The 26895-nt window shown below is 48.0% G+C and overlaps 1 protein-coding gene across 1 annotated transcript in view; it reads right to left on the reverse strand.

Moving 5' to 3' along the window:
• Positions 1-489: 489 nt before the first annotated feature.
• The window catches only part of abhd14b (abhydrolase domain containing 14B), a 54470-nt gene continuing 28064 nt past the window's right edge, over positions 490-26895 (reverse strand). The window contains exons 3-4 of the mRNA XM_072472032.1: positions 8176-8417; positions 490-6410 (exon numbers count right to left, since the gene is read on the reverse strand). Of these exons, the coding sequence (XP_072328133.1) occupies positions 6228-6410; positions 8176-8417 (425 nt within the window). The 3' untranslated portion in view covers positions 490-6227. The remainder of the gene's footprint in view (positions 6411-8175; positions 8418-26895) is intronic.

Raw genomic sequence — 26895 nt, forward strand, 5'->3', positions numbered from 1 at the left:
TTTTAGTTGTAGCTGGCGTTAGCTTTGATAAGCAGTGTAAATTCTAATATACGTAAGGTAAGTGTAAATATTTATTTTGTTTTTTCCACTTGAAGTTGATGACAGTTCTATGAATATATAAATGATGAAGCATTTTGTGGAACTCGTTCTGAAATATTTGGTGTGTATTAAATGTATTTAATCTTACTCATGGGGTCATGGTTAATGAACAAGTCTGATTTCAACTTTGCAGCTCACTAAGATGAAGGAGGGTCAGTCAAGCGGCCCACTCACTGGCATAGGTTGCCCATCACTGCTCTGAATGCTTGGAAAACAATGATCAGTTCCCAACCTTTGAGCCCCTTTCACAACTTCCTCACAGGTCTTCTCTCAGTCTTCAGAAAATGTCGCTCCCTTTCAAATCTGGATGCGTGCTCTCAGCAATGACTCCTGCTACATAATTTGTTTACTGCGGTAAAGAAATTGTCAAATCAACCAAACCCATTTCAATTTTATGGGAATAAAAATTGGAATTTATTGTAACACATACAAAGATTGTTATCCTCCCTACAAAGAATGATCAAAATCTGATATTTGTTAGCTCAAAATCACATATTTCAGTACTCCATGTTATGGTTATAATGTCAAGCAATGATAGGCAGTACAGATAATGTTTCAGAATCCCAAGAAAATCAGCAAGGTTGGAGAATGTAGCTGTAATAAAGCAAAGTATGTGTGTGATTTATATAAGATATATAGGAAGATAGCAGTACGCCATTTGGCCCATGGAGCCTGCTCTGCCATCCAACTAGATCAAGCTGATCAGCTACGTCTACGCCATCTTCCCCACTATCTCCATATCCCTTGGTGTCATTACTATCCAGAAATCTGGAAAGGATGGCCATATTATAGAAATAAGTTTAGATTTTCTTTTCAATCAAGGCCTAAATATTACAAAGAGTTTATGGTAAGAAATATAATCATTGGCAAGAAGAGGAAGACAGTACTCTAGTATAGTGACAATTTAGAGATTGAGTGTTCAAATCCCACCATGACCAGGTATGATTTTGAATCCCAAATCAGGTCATTGGTAACTTAGCACCAGATACAAGAATCCCATGGAAACTCTGAGCTTGTTCTGCAGGCACTGGGACTTACTATTCTCACTCGCTGGCTCCCATTAAATCACTGCATGCCAATGATGACCTTGGGTGACTGTCTGTGTGGAGTTTGTACCTTCTCCCCAGTCTGCGTGGGTTTCCTCCCACAGTCCAAAGATGCGCAGGTTAGGTGGATTGGCCCGGCTAAAATTGCCCCTTAGTGCCCAAACGTTAGATGGGGTAGTGGCATGGGCCTAGGTAGGGTGCCCTTTCAGTGGGTCATTGCAGACTCGATGGGCCGAATGGCCTCCTTCTGCACTATAGTGATTCTATGATTCAGTCCTTTAAAAATAACTCAAGTCAACGAGCGATGGAATAGGAAATTGTTGTGATCTTAAAAGGTGCAACTTGGTATTGCTAGGAGTGAGATTGCAACTTCAGCAGAGTCTCAAATAGGCCACAGGGGACCAGCCAGCTTGCAGTATAATGATAGAGGAGTCTTACTACAATTGCACAGGGTTTTGGTGAATGCATATCTGGAATACTAGGTACAGGTTTGGTCTCCATGCCATGTTTAAGGAAGGATACACTTGCATTGGAGGCAGTATAGTGACTGGTCACTGGATTGATCTCTGGGATGGGGGTGGGGGGGTTACCCTATGATGAGAGGCTGAATAAATTGGGCTTATATTCTTTGGAGTTTAGAAGAATGAGAGGTGATCTCATTGAAACCTAAAAAATTCCAAAGGGGTTTGACAGAGTGGACGCTGAGAGATTGTTCCCCCTGGTCAGGGAATCTAAAACACGGGGCAGTCTCACGATAAGGGGCAGATAATTTAAGACTGAGATGAGGAGACATTTCTTCACTCAAAGGGTTTGCGAATCTTTGGAATTCTCGACCCCAGGGGGTTATGGATGCTCCATTATTGAATATATTTAAAGCTGGAATGGACAGATTATTCTCTCTCAGGGAATTAAGGGATATGTGGAGTTGGTGGGAAAGTGGAGGAAGCCCAAGATCAGACATGATCACATTGAATGGCGGAACAGGCTCGATGGGCCGAGTGGTCTACTCCAGCTCCTATTTCTTGTGTTTACTCTTCCCGGTTCCATGTCCCACTGATTTTAATTAGTGTCAGGTTACTTAACAGGCATACAATCTGCTCCCGCCTGGTCAGAAGTTGAGTCTAAACTCCAGGTTGTAGAGCTGGCGCCACCTCAGGAAGGATAAGCAAAATGTCCTCCTGCTGTGCTACACCTAATAATTTAGCACCCATTTCAAACTTGGGAGAAAAAGTCACACATGGACAGGGAGTTGAAATCATTCCTTGTATTGTTCGGTTTTCACTGTGGGAAATAAACATGCTTCGAGCCTCGGGCATTGGGTCTCCTGAGGGCCGGCGTGTTTCTTGGAATGTCCAATGATAATCCCGTTAGCTATGATACATACGTGTTAAAGCTTCTCAATACTTTTACGTGTGCAGCTGTGGCGAAATGCAGAAACTAAGGCGAGAAAAGCAAGTTTGCAGACTTTTTAAGGTTCCTCTCCTCGTTGGGGATGGGGGGGTGGGGGGGAGGGGGAGGGAGGAGCCAAGCATTCCCTAGGGTGAAGCAGAACAAAATCCACTTGCTAACAGTGTATCCTCTCATTGCAACCAAGCACCAGGATTCAGACCACTATCAGACTGTTCCAATGTTCAGGGGGATCTGGATGTTAACTCTCTCCATCAGGCTTGGTTCCATTTCCCATATTATATCCGAACAGAACAAGATCAATCTGAGTTTTGAACTTTTTAATAGACCGCCAAGTCCCGACAGCTTTTTGGGGGAAAGGGTTGCAGTATTCCAGTGTGTGTGTAGAAGTGCTCCTGACATCACCACTGAACAGGCTTGCTCTAATTTGAAGGGAATGCCCCCATGTTCGAGAGCAGAGCAAATAGTTTCACTGAATCGACTGAATCCTTCAATCATTTTAACACCTCAATTAATCACCACTTTCATTCGTGGGATATGGGTCTCACTAACTAGGCCAGCATTTTATTGCCCATCCCTAATTGCCCTTGAGAAGGTGGTGGTGAATTGCCTTCTTGAACCGCTGCAGTCCATGTGATGTAGGAACACCACTGTACTGTTAATGAAAGGCGTTCCAGGAGTTTGACCCAGCGACTGTGAAGGAACAGTTATATATTTCCAAGTCAGGATGGTGTGGCTTGGAGGGGAACTTCCAGGTAGTGGGGTTCCCAGGTATCTGCTGCCTTCTTCTTCTAAATGGCATTGGTTGTGAGTTTAGAATGTGCTGTCTAAAGAGTGACGAATTAAGGATGAATTAATTAAGAATTGAGGAGGTGGTTGGGGGGCTGGGGGGAGGGAGGGAAGGGATGTTGACAAGGGCTTGAAGTTTCTATCAGGAAGCCCAACTACTCAGTGCCTTCCTCCAGCCATGTGAGAACAGAGGTTTCAGAAAATCAGCTGTAGATCCAGACTCCTGCTACTCCAGCTCCCAGAGGCAGGATTTTAGAAGCAATTGGGAGTAATTTGAAGTGGTCTGACAACTTATGTAGACATGTAGACGGAGATCAAACTAATGTCAGCAGCTGTAACATTGGAGCGGTGACCTTAATTACACAGGCCAGAGAGATATTAACACCATCTCGCAGAATGCTCAGCTACTGCTATCAATACCCTGCCACGCACTGTTTTAGCCAACTTCAATTCCGAGACTGCAAAAACAGTGTGAGAATAAAGAAGTTTTGCTGCAATTGTACGGGACTTATGTGAAAACGCATCTGGAATAGTGTGTGTAGTTTTGGTCTCCATATTTAAGGAAGGAAAGACAGTCGCTGGGGGCAATGCAGCGAAAGTTCATTAAATTGGTCCCTGGGATGAGAAGATTGCCCTATGATGAGTAAATGGGCCTATATTCGCTGAAGTTTAGAAAACAAAGAAGGTCGACACAGTAGCTTAGGGGTTAGCACTGTTGCTTCACAGCGCCAGGGTCCTGGGTTTGATTCCCGGCTTGGGTCACTGTGCAGAGTCTGCACCTTCTCCGAGTGTCTGTGTGGGTTTCCTCCCACAAGTCCCAAAAGACGTGCTATTAGGTGAATTGGACATTCTGAATTCTCCCTCTGTGTACCCGACAGGCGTCGGAGTGTGGAGACTAGGAGATTTTCACAGTAACCTCATTGAAGTGTTAATGTAAGCCTACTTGTAAAACTAATAAAGATTATTATTATTGAAGTTACAAGATTCTGAAGGGCCTTGACAGAGTGGACACACAGAGATTGTCTCCCCAACTGTGGAAACTCTAACACGGGGGCAGGATAAAGGGGCAATTTCCTTTTTCTATTCGTTCATGGGATGTGGGCATCACTTGCTAGTCCAGCATTTGTGCCCATCCCTAATTTCCTTGAGAAGATGTGGTGAGCGCCTTCTTGAACCACTGCAGTCCATGTGGTGTTGGTACATCCACAGTGCTGTTAGGGAGCAAATTCCAGGATTTTGACCCAACGACAATGAAGAACAACGATATATTTCCAAGTCAGGGTGGTGAGTGACTTGGAGGGGAACCTCCAGATGGTGGCGTTCCCAGGTATCTGCTGCTCTTGTGGGTTTGGAAGGTGCTGTCTAAGGAACCTCATTGAGTTCCTGCAGTGCATCTTGTAGATTGTACACACGTCTGCGACGGTGTGTTGATGGTGGATGGATTGAATGTTTGTGGAAGGGGGAGTAATCAAGCGGGCTGCTTTGTCCTGGTTGGGGTTGAACTTTTTAGGTGTTGTTGGAGCTGAACCCATCCAGGCAAATGGGGGAGTATTTATTCCATCACACTCCTGACTTGTGCCTTGCAGTTGATGGCTTTGGAGAGTCAGGAGGTGAGTTACTCGCTGCAGGATTCTTCGGTTCTGACCTGCTCTTGTAGCCACCATTTATATTGCTGGTCCAGTTCAGTTTCTGGTCAATGGTAACCCCCCCAGGATATTGATAGTGAGGGATTCAGGAATCATTCAGGACTGAGGTGAGGAGAAGTGTTCACACAAAAGATTGTGAATATTTTGAATTCTCTACACCAGAGAGTTGTGAATGTTCCATCATCGAAGATATTTAAGGCTGGGATAGTCAGATTTTTGATATCTTAGCAAATCGAGGGATGTGTGGGAAAATAGAGATGAAGCTGAAATTCTGATGCAAGGGGAGGATTGGGGTCCCATGCAACATAGAGTACGATCAATGGAGCTCATCATCCATCTTCCACTCTTTGTCTGTGGCTGATCCATAGAATTCCTACAGTGCAGGAGAAGGCCATTTGGTCCATCGAGTCTGCACTGACCCTCTGAAAGAGCACCCTACACAGGCCCACTCCCCTACCCCATCCCCATAACTCCACCTAACCTGCACATCTTTGGATACTAAAGGGACAATTTAGCATGACCAATCCACCTAAACTGCACCTCTTTGGACTGTGGGAGGAAACTGGAGCACCCGGAGGAAACCCATGCAGAGAAGGGGAGAATGTGCAGACGCCACTCAGACAAGGTCAGAATGGAACCAAGGTCCCTGGCGTTGAGGCAGCAGAGCTAACCACTGTGGTACCGTGCCGACTCTCAAGGAGACATTACAAGGAGGTCCAGATAAAAATGCCCAAGTAATCGGATTTTACCTCCAAAACCTTTGTCATTTCATTGAAATGAAATTCCTGCCAATTCCTGTAGTGGACAATTTGTACCCATCAAGAGCCCTTCAGTTGATGCATAACCAGCACTCGTGCACTCGTACACACACGCACACACACACACTCAGCCCACAAAACCTTTCACTCAGCTGGTTAATTCAGATGGTGTGATTAGAGTAGGTGAATGGTGTCTGATCTCGGTGTCCACGGTTCTGAGTCACTTATGAGTCTAAATCACTGAATTAGAACAAAGACACCAGGAATAGGCTGATTGGTCAATGTGACAAGGATTGCTAGCAAATCAGCATCAAAATCTCTGAAAGAAGCTGATCATAAAATCAGTAATGCCATTGGAGGAAAGGTGGCAGGCACTAAACAAGGTTCTTTCTGATTGGCACATTTAATAAGTGACAGAGCAGTTTAATTCAATTGCTAACTGGTAATTATTTAGCTGCAGTGAGAGTGTAATCGGAGGGGATTTAGGACAGATTGTGCAAGAACTCCAGGACTGTTTGATGCCACTCCTCCGGGTCATGGAGGTAACATGCATGCGGAGCCCCCTTCATTTTGTGCACCTTGTGGTTGCCCAGGTTCTTCAGATTGTTGAATGACGCTTCACCCATCGGCTTGTCCTCTTCACCGTAGATAATCAAGGTTGGGGTCTGTCAAAAACATAAAGCATGGATCAGTGTCCGGGGCTGTCAGTGCAGTTAACTGATCTAGTAAAGATGTGCAGCAGAGCCTACTGCAACCTCATCGTCCAATAGTGGCAATGCTCAGTCACCTTTCAGAGCTATTTCTTACAAACCTCCCTCCAGTAGCTTACCAATAGCCGGAGGATGTTAGAGAGAAATGGGAGAGCCATACTAGTCACTGTAGAAGTACAATGGTGAAGGGGGACACCACAAACATCCCAGGTTCAGTCCTTACTCCGTGATAGCTTGTCGGGAACTGCAACTGATGTTGGTGTTCCCCAAGTTTCAATGGGGTGGTGGTGGTGGGATTGGCGAAGGGGGAAATCAGCCAGGGTTCCTGCTCCTGATTATGACCAGCACAATATGGATGATGGCTGCTAATTGAACGGGGCTGATTCCCTGCTCCCCCCTCTGTTTCCCAAGGTTGACAGTTGCTCACCATAACTGAACAGATAGAACGATCATACACCTGGATAGTGATAATATCACTGAACGAGTCATTCAGAGGCCCAGCTCTGGGGAACATGGGTTCAAATCCCACCACAGCAGCAGGTGAAATTCAAATTCATTTATTTAATATCAATTAAATCTGGAATTGAACAGTCTTAGTAATAAAGACTATGAAACCATGATCGATTTATCATACACACCCAGCCGATTCATTAATGTCCTTTAAGGAAGGGGATGATTCATTTTAGACAGAGATGAGGAGAATTCTTTTCTGAGAGTTGTGAGTCTCTGAAAATCTCTTCCTCAGAAGTCAGTGGTAGCAAAGTCTTTGAATACTTTTAAGGCAGAGCTAGATAGATTCTTGATAAGCCGGGGGTGTAAGGTTATTGGGGATAGGTGGGAAAGTGGGGTTGAGGTTACAATCCGATCAGCCGCAATCTAATTGAATGGCGGAACAGTCTCGAGGGACCGAGTGGCCTACTCCTGCTCCTAATCCGTATGTTTGTAAATCTGTCATGCTTACACCCCATTTCTTCAGAGCTGACATTGTACTTTGGTAAAAATAACTATCCTTGTTTAAAACAGCTCTTCTGTGTGAGTCAAAAAAAGGGGCACTGGCTCCTGATTCGATCCTGGCCCCAGGTCACTGTCCGTGTTGAGCTTGCACATTCTCCCCGTATCGGTGTGGGCCTCACCCCGACAACCCAGAGGTGCAGGGTAGGATAATTGGGTACTCTAAAATTTATTTTTAAAAGGTTTTAGTGACTGGACGATTGGCACCAGTCTCTGTCACAGTAACTGGGCCTGCTCAATACATGGGACCCAATAAGAGTGGTTCAAGAGTATGCAGTTCCAGAATAAGTAGCATTCATTCTTTGGAGTCCCATTTCATTGATCCAAGTACATAATGCAGACTGGTGGCCCCACCGGTGTAAGAGTGCCGCTCTGCTGGAGATGCTGTTTCTCAAATGGGATATGGAACCAAAGTCTCGAGGGCTGTCTCAGGTGGATATAAAGGTTCCCCATGGACATACGTGGAAGAAAAGTGACCGAGTTTTCCCCAGTGCCCTGGCAAATATTTATCTCTTCACCAATATTATGGAAATGGATTGTTTGGGTCAGTATCTGACTGTGGGAGCTTGATGCACAGATTGGCTAGTGTTTCAGACCACAGTGGACCCCCCCTGCTTTGATTGGCTGTGAAGCATTTTGGGACATGCTGAGGACGTCAAAGGCGCTCTATAAATCCAAGTTCTTTGTGTCAGTGGAAGATCCAGCTTACCTGCACAGTGATGTACTGCTCGGCAGAGAATTTCTCAGTACAGATCGGGGCGACAGGGATGAATCCCTTTACCAGGTCATTGTGTCCAAACAGGAATGGCAGTGAATACATTCCACTCAGTGAGGGGCTGATTATCACAACCGGGCCCAGCTTCAAACCCTTCAAAACATCCAGAAGTAAAGTGGCAGGAGCGAGGTCTCCCACACTGGCTGGAGCACTGGATTCTTTGGATCGACCCAGTCCTGAGGGGAGAAGACAGAGAGAGAAAAACAGAAGGAAATTACAGTGCCTTTAATGTACAACACAGAGCCTCGGAGAAAGAGATGTGACTCCATCAGCAACAGCATCCATCGGCCCAGTAAGTTTCATCAAGCTGTGCTGAGTGAATTGATCTAGGACAAGTTGTTCCTGAACTAGGGAGGGGGAACACCTGTTCGTTTCCATGTGGGTGTCAGTTGAGGATGGGTCAGGATTAACGGTGATGCTCCTTGCAGGTGATTAGTTTATCACAACGCAACAGATACATGCATGAGAAATTGCCATGTTACTGAAGTAATTCTGGAGTGCTACTTTGGGCTGCAGTAGAGTGCTTAAGTTGGGGTTTTGTGACTGAGGGAGTTTGGTGAGGAGGGAGTGAGGTGCTCCTTTCATTTTCTACCTTTCCTCAGAAAGGCGAGCGGCAGTCTTGCAGTGGGAACCATTGGGGCCATTAACAACAGCTTTCTAAGGTGACGTCACAGTTTAGGATGTGACATGGGACTAACGGGAGCAGCTGATTGGTGAGGACGTCCTGGTGGGTATTTTCATACTATATAAAATTGTATGTCATTGCTTTAGCAAGGGTAGGGTCTTATTTGATTTATTTCATTTTTTAAGTCTTAAGTTTTAAATTTAAAGAGTTTTGTCATGGCAGGAGAGCCATGATATGCCCCTCCTGCTATATGTGGGAAGTAGGGCACATTTCCAGTGCCCGGGACCAGCACGTGTGCCGGAAGTGCATCCAGTTGCGGCTCCTGGAAACCTGGATTTCAGAGCTAGAACGACAGCTGGGGGCACTGCAGAACATCTCCAAGTCTGAGAACATAATGGATAGCACGTTTAGAGAGGTGGTCACGCCACAACTGAAGTAACTTGAGGAAGGAAGGGAATGGGTGACCATCAGGCCGACCTAGAGAATCAGGCAGGTAGTTCAGGAATCCCCTGTGGTCCAGCTCACAAATCGCTATTCCATTTTGGAGGCTGATTAGGGTGTTAGATCCTTCAGGGAGAGCAGACAGAGCCAAGCATCTGGCACCACCACCAGCCCATCTGTACAGGAAGGGGGAAAGAGAGGAAGAGCAATAGTAATAGGGAATTTTATAGTCAGGGGAACAGACTAATGTGGCCGTTAACACGACTCCATGACGGTGTGTTGCCTCCCTGGTGCCAGGGTCCGGGATCTCACTGAACGGCTGCAGGGCATCCTGAAGGGGGAGGGTGATCAGACAAAGGCCATGGTACATGTTGGTACCAATCTCATAGGTAGAAAGAGGGATGAGATCTTGTATCAAGAATTCAGGGAGCTAGGCAGTATACTAAAAAGCAGGAGCTCTCAGATTGCAATCTTTGAATTACTCACAGTGCCACGTGCTGGGGAGTACAGAAATAGGAGAATAGCGCTGATGAATGCGTGGCTTAAGAAATGGTACATTTTTGGGGAATATGGGATCTGTACACGCAGCATGGCCTACATCTGAACTAGAGTGGGATCAACATCTTTGCAGCAGGTTTGCTAGTGCTGTTGGGACAATTTAAATTAATTCAGCAGGGCGTGGGGACATAGACTGTTAGCAGAATACGGACACAACATAATACAGGAAAGCAATCAAGTCAGAGGGAATACAGCGGTAGTAACTTTCAAGGGCGAAAGGCAAGGCTGAACGGCCTCTACTTTAATGCCAGGAATATTACAGGTAAAACGGATGAATCAAGGGCAAAGATTGATTGACACGTGGAATTGTGATATAGTCACCATCATAGAGATGTGGTTTCGGGAGGGGTAGGACCAGCAGCTCAAAATCCTGAGATATAGAATTTTCAGGGCAGACAGAGGAGGAGGCATGGCATTATTAGTTAAGGAATCAGTTACTGCAGTGAGGAGAGATGATATCTTGGAGCGGGCATCAAATCATAGAATTTACAGTGCAGAAGGAGGCCTTTCAGCCCATTAAGTCTGCACCAGCCCTTGGAAAGAGCACCCTACCCAAGCCCATACCTCCACCCTATCCCTACACCCTATCCCCGTAACCCCACCTAACCTTTTTGGACACTAAGGGCAATTTAGCATAGCCAATCCACCTAACCCGCACATCTTTGGGCTGCAGGAGGAAACGGGAGCACCCAGAAGAAACCCACGCAGACACAGGGAGAATGTGCAGACCCGCACAGACAGTGACCAAAGCCGGGAATTGAACATGGGACCCTGGAGCTGTGAAGCAACAGTGCTAGCCACTGTGCTACCATGCTGCCCTATGAATCTTTGTTGGTAGAGTTTAGGAATAAAAAAAGGTACAGCCAAATGTGGCGTTTATTATAGACCCACAGATAGCCAGCGGGAAATTGAGGAGCAAATATGGGCACAATTCATGGAGGTGTGTAAAATAATAACAATAAGGTATTGATATTGTTAAGTCATATTAAGTGATTTCAACTTTCCCAACATTAATTGGGCTTAAATGGAGTGGATTTCTTAAAATGTATATAGAACATTTTAGGTCAATATGTAGAGGGCCCAAAAAGGGATGTCGCAGGACTGGCATTAATTCTGGGAAATGAAGCTGGACAGGTGGTTGAGGTGGTGGTGGGGGGTATTTTAGTGGTAGTGAACACAACTTGGTACAATTTAAGCTTGTTATGGAGAAAGAAATAGACAAGTTGCAAAATAAAAATTTGGATTGGGGAAGAGCGGATTTTAGTAAAATAAGGCAGGATCTGGCCAAGGTAGACTGGGAAGAGCCACTCGTGGGAAATCTACAGAACAGCAGTGGGGGTTCAAGAAGAAAATGGAGAGAGTACAGGCCCAACATGTTCCCTCTAGGGTGCTAAGAAACAGTAACAAGCCCAAAGAACCATGATGACCAGGGATATTCAGGATACAATGAGAAGGAAAAGAGGGGCTTTTAGCAGGTACAAGGGGAGCAAATCAGTAGAGGCATTAGTGGAGTACAGAAATGAAATGAAAATGCAGGATGGAGCTTAAGAAAGCAATTAGGGACTTCCGGGTGCGGCGATGACCAGCTAAGTCGCACGTTTCGGCACCTCCCGTTGAAACGGACTTTTGGGCTCTTATTAAGAGCCCCAACAGCAATTTTTAACGGCCAAAATCATTGTGCGGTGAAATAGGAGGGAATCCCCCCGGATAAATATGGATAAAGGAGAGGATAGCGGCCGGATTGCAGTGGATCCATTGGAGCAGCGGCAAGGAAGGGAAGCTCGAAGCAAGATGGCGTTGGAAGGTGGCTGTTTGGTATGGGGCCCGGAGCAACAAGAGTTCCTGCGGCGCTGTGTGGAAGAGCTGAAGGAGGAGGTGATGGCCCCGATGCTACAGGCGATTGAAGGGCTAAAGGAGGCGCAGAGGATCCAGGAGTTGGAGCTTCGGGTCGTGAAGGCAAAGGCTGCGGAGAATGAGGATGAAATACAGGGCCTGGTGGTAAAGACAGAGACGCACGAGGCACAGCACAAAAGGTGTGTGGAGAGGTTGGAAGCCCTGGAGAATAACTTGAGGAGGAAGAATTGAAGAGTCTTGGGTCTTCCCGAAGGCACAGAGGGGGCGGACGTCGGGGCATATGTGAGCACGATGCTTCACTCGCTAATGGGATCGGAGGCCCCGACGGGCCCTTTGGAGGTGGAGGGAGCTTACCGAGTTCTGGCGCGAAGACCAAAGGCAGGAGAAATATCTCGAGCCACAGTGGTGAGGTTTCACCGCTACAATGACAGAAAGATGGTTCTAAGATGGGCGAAGAAAACTCGGAGCTGCAGGTGGGAGAACGCGGTGATCCGCGTGTACCAGGATTGGAGTGCGGAGGTGGCGAGAAGGAAGGCAAGTTTCAACCGGGCCAAGGCGGTGCTCCACAAAAAGGTTACATTTGGAATGTTGCAACCGGCGAGACTGTGGGTCACACACCAAGGGAAGCACCACTACTTTGAGACGGCAGAAGAGGCGTGGACATTCATTGTGGACGAGAAGCTGGAATAGTCTGGCGAAAGAAAAAGCTTCTGTAATAAAGTGGTGGGGTGATTATGTGGGACGAGGAAGGGGAAGGGGGGGGGGGAAGATTTTTTTCAATTTTGTAACTTTTCTCTTTTCCCCTCGTTTGGGGGGGGGGGGTGTGGGGGGAGTATGGGGAACTGTGGGCGCTGGTGGGAAGGAAAGGGGAAGGAGAAGGGAACTGCGCCATCAGGGGCGGGGCCGAGTGGGAAACGCAGGCTTTGCTCCCGCGCTATGGTAATTGTGGCGGGAACGGGGACGCAGGAAGGAGGGGGCCTCGCACAATGAGGGGCCGAGGACAAACGGGGGAAGCCGAGGTCAGCCAGAGTTTGCTGACTTCTGGGAGCAACATGGGGGGTGCAACTACGCTAGAAAGGGATCTAGCGGAGGGGGGGGGGGGGCGTTAACTGGGTTGCTGCTGCTAAGGGGAAGGGGGAGCTGTTATGGGGCGGGGTGGTCGGGACGGGAGAGCACCGTCGGTGGCATATACGGGTACGTGGGAACCGGGTGAGGAGATGGGTTAGAAAAGGGGATGGCAAGTCGACATGGGGGGGGTAAAGAGCCCCCCAACCCGGCTGATCAGAGGGCTGAATGGGCCGATTAAAAGGGCACGGGTACTCGCACACCTAAAGAACTTAAAGGCAGATGTGGTCATGTTGCAGGAGACGCACCTGAAACTGGCAGATCAGGTTAGACTACGTAAAGGATGGGTGGGGCAGGTGTTCCATTCGGGCTTAGATGCGAAGAATATGGGGGGGTGGCTATCTTAGTGGGGAAACGGGTACAGTTTGAGGCAAAGACCATAGTGGCGGACAGTGGGGGTAGATACGTGGTGGTGAGTGACAGATTGCAAGGGGAGGCGGTGGTTCTGGTGAACGTATACGCCCCGAACTGGGATGATGCAAACTTCATGAAGCGTATGCTGGGGCGTATCCCGGACCTGGAGGCGGGAAAGCTGGTAATGGGGGGAGACTTCAATTCGGTGCTTGATCCAGGGCTGGACCGGTCTAGGTCTAAGACCGGGAGGAGGCCGGCAGCGGCCAAGGTGCTTAAGGACTTCATGGAGCAGATGGAGGAGTAGACCCCTGGAGATTTATTAGGCCTAGGAGTAAGGAGTTTTCATTTTTCTCCCATGTTCACAAGGTGTATTCACGGATAGACTTTTTTGTCCTGGGAAGGGCACTGATTCCGAAGGTGACAGGGATGGAGTACATGGCCATAGCCATTTCGGACCACGCTCCACATTGGGTAGATCTGGAGATAGGAGAGGAAAAGGAGCAGCACCCACTTTGGAGATTGGATATGGGGTTGTTGGCGGATGAGGGGGTATGTTTAAGGGTGAGGGGGTGTATCAAAAGGTACCTGGAGCTTAATGATAATGGAGAGGTCCAGGTAGGAGTGGTCTGGGAGGCGCTGGTCAGAGGGGAACTGATATCCATAAGGGCCCATAAAGGGAAGCAAGAGAGCAAAGAAAGGGAGCGACTTCTGAAAGAGAACTTCTGAGGGTAGACAGGCAATATGCAGAGGCTCCGGAGGAGGGACTGTACAGGGAAAGACAAAGGCTACATATGGAATTTGACCTGCTGACCACGGGCAAGGCAGAAGCACAGTGGAGGAGGGCACAGGGAGTACAGTATGAGTATGGAGAGAAGGCGAGCCGGTTACTGGCCCAACAACTGAGGAAGAGGGGAGCGGCGAGGGAGATAGGTGGGGTGAGGGATGAGGAAGGTGAGATGGAACGGGGAGCGGAGAGGGTGAACGGGGTGTTTAAGGCATTCTACGAGAGGCTGTATAAGGCTCAGCCCCCGGAAGGGAAGGAGGGAATGATGCATTTCCTAGATCGGCTGGAATTCACGAAGGTGGAGGAGCAGGAGAGGGCGGGACTGGGAGCACGGATTGAGGTGGAGGAGGTGGTAAAGGGGATTGGGAGCATGCAGGCGGGGAAGGCCCCGGGACCGGATGGGTTCCCGGTGGAATTTTATAGGAAATACATGGACCTACTGGCCCCGCTTTTGATGAGAACCTTTAATGAGGCCAGGGAAAGGGGGAAGTTGCCCCCGACTATGTCGGAGGCGACGATATCGTTACTCTTAAAGAACAACAAACAAAGAACAAAGAAATGTACAGCACAGGAACAGGCCCTTCGGCCCTCCAAGCCCGTGCCGACCATGCTGCCCGACTAAACTACAATCTTCTACACTTCCTGGGTCCGTATCCCTCTATTCCCATCCTATTCATGTATTTGTCAAGATGCCCCTTAAATGTCACTATCGTCCCTGCTTCCACCACCTCCTCCGGTAGCGAGTTCCAGGCACCCACTACCCTCTGCGTAAAAAACTTGCCTCGTACATCTACTCTAAACATTGCCCCTCTCACCTTAAACCTATGCCCCCTAGTAATTGACCCCTCTACCCTGGGGAAAAGCCTCTGACTATCCACTGTGTCTATGCCCCTCATAATTTTGTATACCTCTATCAGGTCTCCCCTTAACCTCCTTCGTTCCAGTGAGAACAAACCGAGTTTATTCAACCGCTCCTCATAGCTAATGCCCTCCATACCAGGCAACATTCTGGTAAATCTCTTCTGCACCCTCTCTAAAGCCTCCACATCCTTCTGGTAGTGTGGCGACCAGAATTGAACACTATACTCCAAGTGTGGCCTAACTAAGGTTCTATACAGCTGCAACATGACTTGCCAATTCTTATACTCAATGCCCCGGCCAATGAAGGCAAGCATGCCGTTTGCCTTCTTGACTACCTTCTCCACCTGTGTGCCCCTTTCAATGACCTGTGGACCTGTACTCCTAGATCTCTTTGAATTTCAATACTCTTGAGGGTTCTACCATTCACTGTATATTCCCTACCTGCATTAGACCTTCCAAAATGCATTACCTCACATTTGTCCGGATTAAACTCCATCTGCCAGCTCTCCGCCCAAGTCTCCAAACAATCTAAATCCTGCTGTATCCTCCGACAGTCCTCATCGCTATCCGCAATTCCACCAACCTTTGTGTCGTCTGCAAACTTACTAATCAGACCAGTTACATTTTCCTCCAAATCATTTATATATACTACAAAGAGCAAAGGTCCCAGCACTGATCCCTGTGGAACACCACTGGTCACAGCCCTCCAATGAGAAAAGCATCCTTCCGTTGCTACTCTCTGCCTTCTATGGACTAGCCAGTTCTGTATCCACCTTGCCAGCTCACCCCTGATCCCGTGTGACTTCACCTTTTGTACTAGTCTACCATGAGGGACCTTGTCAAAGGCCTTACTGAAGTCCATATAGACAACATCCATTGCCCTACCTGCATCAATCATCTTAGTGACCTCCTCGAAAAACTCTATCAAGTTAGTGAGACACGACCTCCCCTTCACAAAACCGTGCTGCCTCTCACTAATACGTCCATTTGCTTCCAAATGGGAGTAGATCCTGTCTCGAAGAATTCTCTCCAGTAATTTCCCTACCACTGAAGTAAGGCTCACCGGCCTGTAGTTCCCGGGATTATCCTTGCTACCCTTCTTAAACAGAGGAACAACATTGGCTATTCTCCAGTCCTCCGGGACATCTCCTGAAGACAGCGAGGATCCAAAGATTTCTGTCAAGGCCTCAGCAATTTCCTCTCCAGCCTCCTTCAGTATTCTGGGGTAGATCCCATCAGGCCCTGGGGCCTTATCTACCTTAATATTTTTTAAGACACCCAACACCTCGTCTTTTTGGATCTCAATGTGACCCAGGCTATCTACACACCCTTCTCCAGACTCAACATCTACCAATTTCTTCTCTTTGGTGAATACTGATGCAAAGTATTCATTTAGTACCTCGCCCATTTCCTCTGGCTCCACACATAGATTCCCTTGCCTATCCTTCAGTGGGCCAACCCTTTCCCTGGCTACCCTCTTGCTTTTTATGTACGTGTAAAAAGCCTTGGGATTTTCCTTAACCCTATTTGCCAATGACTTTTCGTGACCCCTTCTAGCCCTCCTGACTCCTTGCTTCAGTTCCTTCCTACTTTCCTTATATTCCTCGCAGGCTTCGTCTGTTCCCAGCCTTTTAGCCCTGACAAATGCCTCCTTTTTCTTTTTGACGAGGCCTACAATATCTCTCGTCATCCAAGGTTCCCGAAAATTGCCGTATTTATCCTTCTTCCTCACAGGAACATGCCGGTCCTGAATTCCTTTCAACTGCCACTTGAAAGCCTCCCACATGTCAGATGTTGATTTGCCCTCAAACATCCGCCCCCAATCTATGTTCTTCAGTTCCCGCCTAATATTGTTATAATTAGCCTTCCCCCAATTTAGCACATTCATCCTAGGACCACTCTTATCCTTGTCCACCAGTACTTTAAAACTTACTGAATTGTGGTCACTGTTACCGAAATGCTCCCCTACTGAAACATCTACCACCTGGCCGGGCTCATTCCCCAATACCAGGTCCAGTACCGCCCCTTCCCTAGTTGGACTGTCTACATATTGTTTTAAGAAGCCCTCCTGGATGCTCCTTACAAACTCCGCCCCGTCTAAGCCCCTGGCACTAAGTGAGTCCCAGTCAATATTGGGGAAGTTGAAGTCTCCCATCACCACAACCCTGTTGTTTTTACTCTTTTCCAAAATCTGTCTACCTATCTGCTCCTCTATCTCCCGCTGGCTGTTGGGAGGCCTGTAGTAAACCCCCAACATTGTGACTGCACCCTTCTTATTCCTGATCTCTACCCATATAGCCTCACTGCCCTCTGAGGTGTCCTCTCGCAGTACAGCTGTGATATTCTCCCGAACCAGTAGCGCAACTCCGCCTCCCCTTTTACATCCCCCTCTATCCCGCCTGAAACATCTAAATCCTGGAACGTTTAGCTGCCAATCCTGCCCTTCCCTCAACCAGGTCTCTGTAATGGCAACAACATCATAGTTCCAAGTACTAATCCAAGCTCTAAGTTCATCTGCCTTACCCGTAATACTTCTTGCATTAAAACATATGCACTTCAGGCCACCAGACCCGCTGTGTTCAGCAACTTCTCCCTGTCTGCTCTGCCTCAGAGCCACACTGTCCCTATTCCCTAGTTCTCCCTCAATGCTCTCACCTTCTGACCTATTGCTCCCGTGCCCACCCCCCTGCCATACTAGTTTAAACCCTCCCGTGTGACACTAGCAAACCTCGCGGCCAGGATATTTATGCCTCTCCGGTTTAGACGCAACCCGTCCTTCTTATACAGGTCACAACTGCCCCGGAAGAGCTCCCAGTGGTCCAGATAATGGAAACCCTCCCTCCTACACCAGCTGTTTAGCCACGTGTTTAGCTGCTCTATCTTCCTATTTCTAGCCTCACTGGCACGTGGCACAGGGAGTAATCCCGAGATTACAACCCTCGAGGTCCTGTCTTTTAACTTTCTGCCTAGCTCCCTGAACTCTTGCTGCAGGACCTCATGCCCCTTCCTGCCTATGTCGTTAGTACCAATATGTACAACGACCTCTGCCTGTTTGCCCTCCCCCTTCAGGATGCCCTCTACCCGTTCGGAGACATCCTGGACCCTGGCACCAGGGAGGCAACATACCATCCTGGAGTCTCTTTCACGTCCACAGAAGCGCCTATCTGTGCCCCTGACTATAGAGTCCCCTATTACTATTACTCTTCTGCGCTTTGACCCTCCCTTCTGAACATCAGAGCCAGCCGTGGTGTCACTGCTCTGGCTACTGCTGTTTTCCCCTGATAGGCTATCCCCCCCCCCGACAGTATCCAAAGGGGTATATCTGTTCGAGAGGGGGACAACCACAGGGGATTCCTGCACTGACTGCCTGCCCTTTCTGGTGGTCACCCATTTCTCTGCCTGCACCTTGGGTGTGACCACATTTACATAACTGCGATCTATGACGCTTTCCGCCACCTGCATGCTCCTAAGTGCATTCAATTGCTGCTCCAACCGAACCATGCGGTCTGTGAGGAGCTCCAGTTGGGTGCACTTTCTGCAGATGAAGCCATCCGGGACGCTGGAAGTCTCCCGGACCTGCCACATCTCACAGTCAGAGCACAGCACCCCTCTAACTGACATTGCGTCAATTAATTAAAAATTTTTTTTTTTTTTTGAATATTTTTTTTTTAAATTTCAAAGTTACTGTTAACTATCTGTTTCCTAGCACTAGATTTCTAATAGAAATGCGAAAGCTAAGAAGGAAAAAGACCCACTGCAGTGCGGGTCTTACAGGCCTATTTCCCTCCTGAACGTGGATGCTAAGCTCCTGGCCAAGGTGATGGCGACAAGGATAGAGGATTGTGTCCCGGGGGTGGTCCACGAGGATCAAACTGGGTTCATTAAGGGGAGACAGCTGAACACGAATATACGGAGGCTGCTAGGGGTGATGATGATGCCTCCGCCGGAGGGGGAGGCGGAGATAGTGGTGGCAATGGACGCTGAGAAAGCATTTGACAGAGTGGAGTGGGACTACCTATGGGAAGTGTTGAGGAGATTTGGTTTTGGAGAGGGGTTTATTGGATGGGTACAGCTGCTATATAGGGCCCCGGTGGCAAGTGTGATCACGAACAGGCAGAGGTCCGACTACTTCCGTCTTTATAGGGGGACAAGACAGGGGTGTCCCCTGTCCCCGTTACTGTTTGCATTGGCAATTGAGCCGCTGGCCATAGCACTGAGGGGCTCTAGGAAGTGGAGGGGAGTACTCAGGGGAGGAGAAGAACACCGGGTATCATTGTATGCAGATGATCTATTGCTGTATGTTGCGGACCCAGTGGAGGGGATGCCCGAGATAATGCGGACACTCAGGGAGTTTGGGGAATTTTCGGGGTACAAATTGAATATGGGGAAGAGTGAGTTGTTTGTGGTGCATCCGGGGGAGCAGAGCAGGGGAATAGATGATTTACCGCTGAGGAGGGTAATAAGAGATTTTCGGTACTTAGGGATCCAGATAGCCAGGAGCTGGGGAACCCTACATAGGCTTAATTTAACACGAGTGGTGGAACAGATGGAGAAGGATTTTAAGAGATGGGACATGGTGCGGTCACTGGTGGGTAGGGTGCAGGCGGTCAAAATGGTAGTCCTCCCGAGATTTCTTTTTGTGTTCCAGTGCCTCCCGGTGATGGTTCCGAGGGCTTTTTTCAAAAAAATTGAGAAGAATGTTATGAGCTTTGTGTGGGCTGGGAAGACCCCGAGAGTGAGGAGGGGTTTTTTGCAGCGTAGCAGGGATAGGGGGGGACTGGCACTGCCGAGCTTAAGTGATTATTATTGGGCCGCCAATATCTCAATGGTGTGTAAGTGGATGGGAGAAGGGGAGGGAGCGGCGTGGAAGAGACTGGAAATGGCGTCCTGTAAAGGAACCAGCCTACAAGCATTGGCGATGGCGCCGTTGCCGTTCTCCCCGAAGAAATACACCACAAGTCCAGTGGTGGTGGCAACGCTAAAAATTTGGGGGCAGTGGAGATGGCATAAGGGAATGACGGGTGCCTCGGTGCGGTCCCCGATAAGGAATAATCATAGGTTTGTCCCGGGGAGAATAGATGGGGGATTTAGAACATGGCAGAGAGCAGGGATTGTGCAACTGAGGGATCTGTTCCTAGACGGGACGTTTGTGAGTCTGGGAGCGCTGACGGAAAAATACGGGTTGCCCCAGGGGAATGCATTTCGGTATATGCAATTGAGGACTTTTGTGAGGCAACAGGTGAGGGAATTTCCGCAGCTCCCGACGCAGGAGATTCAGGATAGAGTGACATGGGTGGGGGATGGTAGGGTGTCAGATATATACAGGGAAATGAGAGACGAGGGGGAGATCATGGAGGATGAGCTGAAGGGAAAATGGGAAGAAGAGCTGGGGGAAGAGATCGAAGAGGGGCTGTGGGCAGATTCCCTACGTAGGGTAAACCTTCGTCCTCATGCGCTAGGCTAAGCCTGATACAATTCAAGGTCTTTGCACAGGGCTCACATGACCGGAGCAAGGCTCAGTAAATTTTTCGGGGTAGAGGATAGGTGCGGGAGATGCGCGAGAAGCCCAGCGAACCACACCCACATGTTTTGGTCATGCTCGGCACTGCATGGGTTCTGGGTGGGGGTGGCAAATGTGCTTTCGAAGGTGGTGGGGGTCCGGGTCGAGCCAAGCTGGGGGTTGGCTATATTCGGGTTTGCAGAAGAGCCGGGAGTGCAGGAGGCGAGAGAGGCTGATGTTTTGGCCTTTGCGTCCCTAGTAGCCCGGCGAAGGATATTGTTAATGTGGAAGGAAGCTAAACCCCCGGGCGTGGAGGCCTGGATAAACGACATGGCAGGGTTTATAAAACTGGAACGGATAAAGTTCGCACTAAGAGGTTCGGCTCAAGGGTTCACCAGGCGGTGGCAACCGTTCATTGACTATCTCGCAGAACGATAAAGGAACTGAGAAAGTAGCAGCAGCGACCCGGGGTGGGGGGGGGGGGGGGAGGCTCGGGTGGGCCCTCAGGGGTGTTTTTGTATGGATATTTTTACTTGGATATGTATATTGGCTTGTTTGACTTTATTATTTGGGAGAGTTAATATTTTGTTATGGCAGTTGCCATTTAGTTTATATATTATTTATTTATTTGTTAAAAAACGGTCACTATTATTTATATTGTTTTATTCTTGTAAAAAGGGAAACATTTTTGTACCGTTTTGTTTGGCCGAAATTTTTTTTTGAATAAAATATATTTTTTTTAAAAAGAAAGCAATTAGGAGAGCAAAGAGGGGATATGAGAAAGCTCTAGCTGATAAAAGTAGGGAAAATCCTAAGATATTCTATAAATATCAGGGAAGGGGTAGGGCCCATTAGGGACCAAGAGGACAATCTGTGGATGGAGCCAGAGGCCATTGGTAGGGTGTTGAATAAATACTTCACATCCATCTTCACGAAAAGAATAAGGAGGTAGATATGGAACTCGGGGAGAGAGACTACGAGGTTCTTGAGCAAATTAACACAGGCATGAGGTGTTGACATATCGGCATAGAACATACAGTGCAGAAGGAGGTCATTTGGCCCATCGAGTCTGCACCGACCCACTTTAAGCCCTCACTTCCACCCTATCCCTGTAACCTTTTTGGACACGAAGGGCAATTTTAGCATTTTCAATCCACCCGTCTTTGGACTGTGGGAGGAAACCGGGGCACCCGGAGGAAATCCACGCAGACACGGGGAGAACGTGCAGACTCCGCACAGACAGTGACCCAGCAGGGAATCGAACCTGGGGCCCTGTGCTGTGAAGCCACAGTGCTAACCACTGTGATACCGTGCTGCCCTGGCAGGCTTAAATGTGGACAAATCTCCAGGTCCGGATAACCTATGTTTCAGGCTACTGTGGGAGGCGAGGGAGGAGATTGCAAGGGCTCTGACCCACATTTTTTATTCATCTCTGGCCATGGGGAAGGTGCCAGCGGACTGGAGAATAGCTAGTGTGGTTCCATTATTCAAGACGGGTTCTCGAGATAAGCCAGGAAACTCTAGAGCAGTGAGTCTCACGTCAGTGTTAGGAAAAGTATTGGAGAAAATTCTGAAGGAGCGAATCTATCTCCACTTGGAGAGGTGTAGCCATCTGGGATGGCCACTTACAACAAGAAACATGGACGCTCGCAAAGCCTAAAGGGAAATGTGGACAATGTAAGATTCAGGCAGACTCAGAGCCTGAATGCATATTTGTGAAGTAAAGAATCCAGACAGCATCAAAACCCCCAACCAATTAGCATTCTGATGGCCTATCTCCGTAAGACAAAGTAACCGATACAATCCCAGACATTTCGGCGCCACTCCCTTTACTCAGGAAGCATCAACAACAGGGTCAATGACCGCTTAGGACACGCCCAGTCATCAAGGCACCCGCCCCTTTATTGGCTCAGATCGAATACAGTGATCGTAAACTACCCAATTAATGAGGTCCAAACCGAAGGAACGCCCAAAAGAGCGCAAAACTCCCCAAGGATAAAGAGAGACACTGCCATGTGTTTGATCTCTCTTGGACTTGGCGCCCCGGCAACAACCATCTCCAATCGCAGCACCACCAGAAGCAAGTTCAAGTTCAATGCCCGCTACCAGACGGATGAGTGTAGCTGAGCAGCAGTTACTTCTCCAGACCCAGTAGATCCAGGTTTGAACAAAGGACACGGTTCCTCTGACCTAAGCCAGGTGCCTGAAGTTAAGTACAGGTTGCCATAGTTGATAGGTAATTTAACTAGTAGTGTTTATGTTGCATGATTAATCTTGTGTGTAAATAAAGTACCCTTGATATTGAACTAACTAACTGGTGTTTGGCTCTTTGATCGATATCCGGTTGAACCTTGTGGTGGTATCATTCGATACCTGGCGACTCTGAGCAATATAATATCGATATCTAAAGAAAGAAGGGGATCCTTATTGATTGCCATATTTATAGCAGGTAAAAAAGGCAACAGTTATTGGTGACATCTGACGGGACTTGACCCAGAAGTGACCGTGTCCCTCTGAGAGAACCCACAAACCGTTTGAATTAGAAGTCCAAATTGGAAAAGTAAAAGAAACCACAAGCGTAAGACCAGTATCGATCAAACCTCCAAGATTCGGAAGTGTGTAATTTGCATGCGTATTAACAAGGGATACAAGGTAACCTCGATAGATTTTGTTGCGTGAAACTTTCGGGAGTTGTGTGAACCGGAAAATAGCTTGAGCCGTACCTGTGTTTGCACCACCGCTTTATTCCCCCCTGTCCCAAATTCCCGGTAGAGATACAAAGCTAATCGTAGAGATGGCAATGAAGGCAATGGAACGCTTTATGCACCCACAAGAACCTGAGGTCGCAGCAACCAACAGAGTAGAACAGTGTCCCATATGGGAAGAGGAAGTTAGGAAGTACCTAAAGGGGAAAGGATGGCCCCTATGGTCTGAGTTTTGTGCCAATGAAGAGACAGGTCCTGGTAGTATAGGCCAAACTTGGTGGGATAACCTGACCGAGATTCATAAGAAGAGTTTAAGTAGAGTTCGTAAGCCGATGCCAATCGTGTCCTGCTTGGCACAATTGCGAGGCACAGAGGAGGTCGTGAGGACGCTCCGTAGACAGCTTGAGAAGGAAAGGAGTAGAGAGGGAAACCTTAATGAAAGTGAGAGATTAAATGAGCAACTCCAAGAGCAACTAGCAGCGAAGGACAAGGAGATGTCTGATGTCAAACGGGCACACCAATCTTGTCTCGCTCACCTGAGCAGCTTTCAGATTCAATATGGTAAGGCCTACCAGGACACGCAACGTGCGGTTTTGGTAAGAGGAAACGGAAATCTTGTGTGTAATTAAAGTACCATTGATCTTGAACTAACTAACTGGTGTTTGGCTCTTTGATCGATAACCGGTTGAACCTTGTGGTGGTATCATTTGATACCTGGCGACTCTGAGCAATATAATATCGATATCTAAAGAAAGAAGGGCAACCTTATTGATTGCCATATTTATAGCAGGTAAAAAAGGCAACAGAGGCAAGGTTTGATCAGGGATAGTCAACATGGCTTTGTCGGAGGGAGGTCATGCCCAACAAATTTGATTGAATTTTGTGAGGTGGTGACCAGGTGCATAGATGAGGGTAGTGCAGTTGATGTAGTTTACATGGATTTCAGCAAAGCCTTTGACAAAGTCCCACATGGGAGATTTATAAAGAAGGCAAATGCACATACATTACAGGGCCACTTGATAAAGTGGATTCAAAATTGGCTTAATAGTAGGAGACAGAGGGCGATGACAGATGGCTGCATTGGTGTCTGGAAGCCAGTGACCAGTGACGTACCGCAGGGATCAATGCTGGGTCCCCTATTGTTTGTCATTTATATAAATGACACAGATGACTAATTGGGAGGTAGGTTCAGTAAGTTTGTGGATGACACAAAGATTGGTCAAATTGTTAACAGTGAGGTTGAGGGTCTTGGATTACAGGAGTCATCGAATTTTACAGTGCAGAAGGATGCTATTTGGCCCATTGAGTTTGCACCTGTCCTTGGAAAAAGCACCCTACTTAAGTCCACGTCTCCAACCTATCCCAGTAACCCCACCTAACCTTTTGGACATGAAGGGCAATTTAGCATGGCCAATCCACCTAACCTGCATGTCTTTGGAATGAGTTAATAATAATAATCTTTATCAGTGTCACAAGCAGGCTTCATTAACACTACAATGAAGTTACTCTGAAAATCCCCTAGTCGCCACACTCCGGCGCTTGTTCGGGTACATCGAGGGAGAATTCAGAATGTCCAATTCACCTAACAGCACGTCTTTTGGGACATGTGGAAGGAAACCGGAGTACCCGGAGGAAACCCATGCAGACACAGGGGAACGTGCAGATTCTGCACAGACAGTGACCCAAGCCGGGAATCGAACCTGGGACCCTGGCACTGTGAAGCAACAGTGCTAACCACTGTGTTACCATGCTACTGTGGAAGGAAACCGGAGCACCCGGAGGAAACCCATGCAGACACGAGGAGAAAGTGCAAACTCCACAGTCACCCGAAGCCGGAATTGAACCCGGATCCCTGGAGCTGTGAGGCAGCAGTGCTAACCATTGTGCCACCGTGCCACTGGAAGATAGAGACAGGATAATCAAATGGGCAGATAAGTGATAGATTGAATTTAACCTTGAAAAGTATGAGGTGATGCACTTTGCAAAGAGTAATTTGACAAGTATTCAATGAATGGCATGACACCTGCAGTACGTCACTGGAACAAAGGGACCTTGGAGTGTTTGTCCATAGATCTCTGGTTAATACGGTGGTTAAAAAGGCATATGGGACACTTGCCTTTATCAATCGAGGCAAAGATTACAAAAGCAGGGAGGTCATGTTGGATTGTATAGAACTTTGGTGAAACCACAACTGGAGTACTGTGTGTAGTTCTGGTCGCCACATTATAGGAAGGATGTGATTGCACTGGAAGGGGCGCAGAGGAGATTCACTCGGATGTTGCCTGGGATGGAACATTTAAGTTATGAAGAGAGGTTGGATAGGCTTCGGTTGTTTTCGCTGCGGCCGAGAAGACTGAGGAGTGACCTGATCAAGGTGTACAAGATTATGGGGGGCATGGAGAAGGTGGATGGGGAGCAGCTGTTCCCCTTAGTTGAAGGGTCAGTTACGAGAGAACACAAGTTCAAGGTGAGGAGGTTTAGGGGGATTTGAGGAAAACCCTTTTTACCCAGAGGGTGGTGACAGTCTGGAATGCACTGCCTGGCCGGGTGGTAGAGGTGGGTTGCCTTACATCCTTTAAGAAGCATCTGGATGAGCATTTGGCATGTCATAACATTCAAGCCTCTGGGCCAAGTGCTGGCAAATGGGATTAGGTAAGTAAGTCAAGTGTTTTTTTCATGTGTTGGTGCAGACTCAATGGGCCAAAGGCCTCTTCTACAGTGCGTGATTCTGTGATGGGCCCTCAGTGACTGAGGGAAGCATGCACCAGCTAAAAAGAGTGGAGGAAGCTGGCAGAAGAAAATAAATACTGAAAGCAAGGTTGGAGGCTAGATATTCTGCAAAAAGTAGCTCGCATTCTGACTCCCTAAAATCTCTTCACATCTCCAAGGCCCTTGTCCAGATGGGTGCAGTTGAGTGCGTGTGTGAACAGCATTTCAAATGGAATGGGTGGACAAGGAGTTAAAAGTGCTTTTGCCATTCAACCCTGCCCTTTGTTTTCTCTGATTGTAGTTTAATTTGTTGGCCATGTTGCGACACAGGCATTGAATGTTATGTCTTTCACAATGACTCTGGCATCTGTCAGTGAGAGAGGCGGATTGCAGAACCCTCAGCAAACAAAGGAAACCCTGGCTGCTTCTAACCCTGCCCATCAACTTATGGGTGCAGTGGTTCTGTTAATCCAAAGGACCCAGGTTTGCATGCCACTGCGATAGTTTCAGAATTTGAATTCAGCTTAAAAAGCCAGAGATATAAAGTTGGTATCAATAAAGTGACCACAAAGCTGTCAGATTGTGGTTAATAAAAAGACTCAGCTCATTCACTCATGCTCCGAAGGAAACCAGTCATCCTTACACAGGTTGGGCCCTATACATGTCTTTGATCAACCTGGTAGATGCTCAGCTGCCTTAGGAAGTGGCCTGGCAAAGCACTCAGTTATACAGGACAAATGGGGATGCTGGAAATCTCAGCAGGTGGTGGCCATGGAGTGAGTGTTCGCACACAGGGCAACCCCAGCTCAAAGGCGTTGGTTAGAGCTCTTTTTACCCCAAAACGGGGGAATTTTGATGGGAAAGAGAAGCTGAAGGTGTGGAGGAGAAGTTCCCCCTCCCGGGGGTGGCATGTCTGCTGGTTATCAGACCCGACAGAAGAAGGTTAAAGATCTGGCCAAGGAATTGGAAGAGACCTGTGGCGCGGCAACAATTGGAAAGATGGCGCAGGGGGAAGGGTCGTCGCATGCTGGAAACCCCCGATGGAGCAGTTGATGCCGTTCAACAGAGCGAAGTTCCGCCAGCAACGAAAGGAGATGCAGGAAGATCGATCAAAGGCCATCGAAGGAGTGCTAGCACC

This window comes from Scyliorhinus torazame, chromosome 13, assembly GCF_047496885.1.
Source record: "Scyliorhinus torazame isolate Kashiwa2021f chromosome 13, sScyTor2.1, whole genome shotgun sequence".
NCBI classification, from domain to species: Eukaryota; Metazoa; Chordata; class Chondrichthyes; order Carcharhiniformes; family Scyliorhinidae; genus Scyliorhinus; species Scyliorhinus torazame.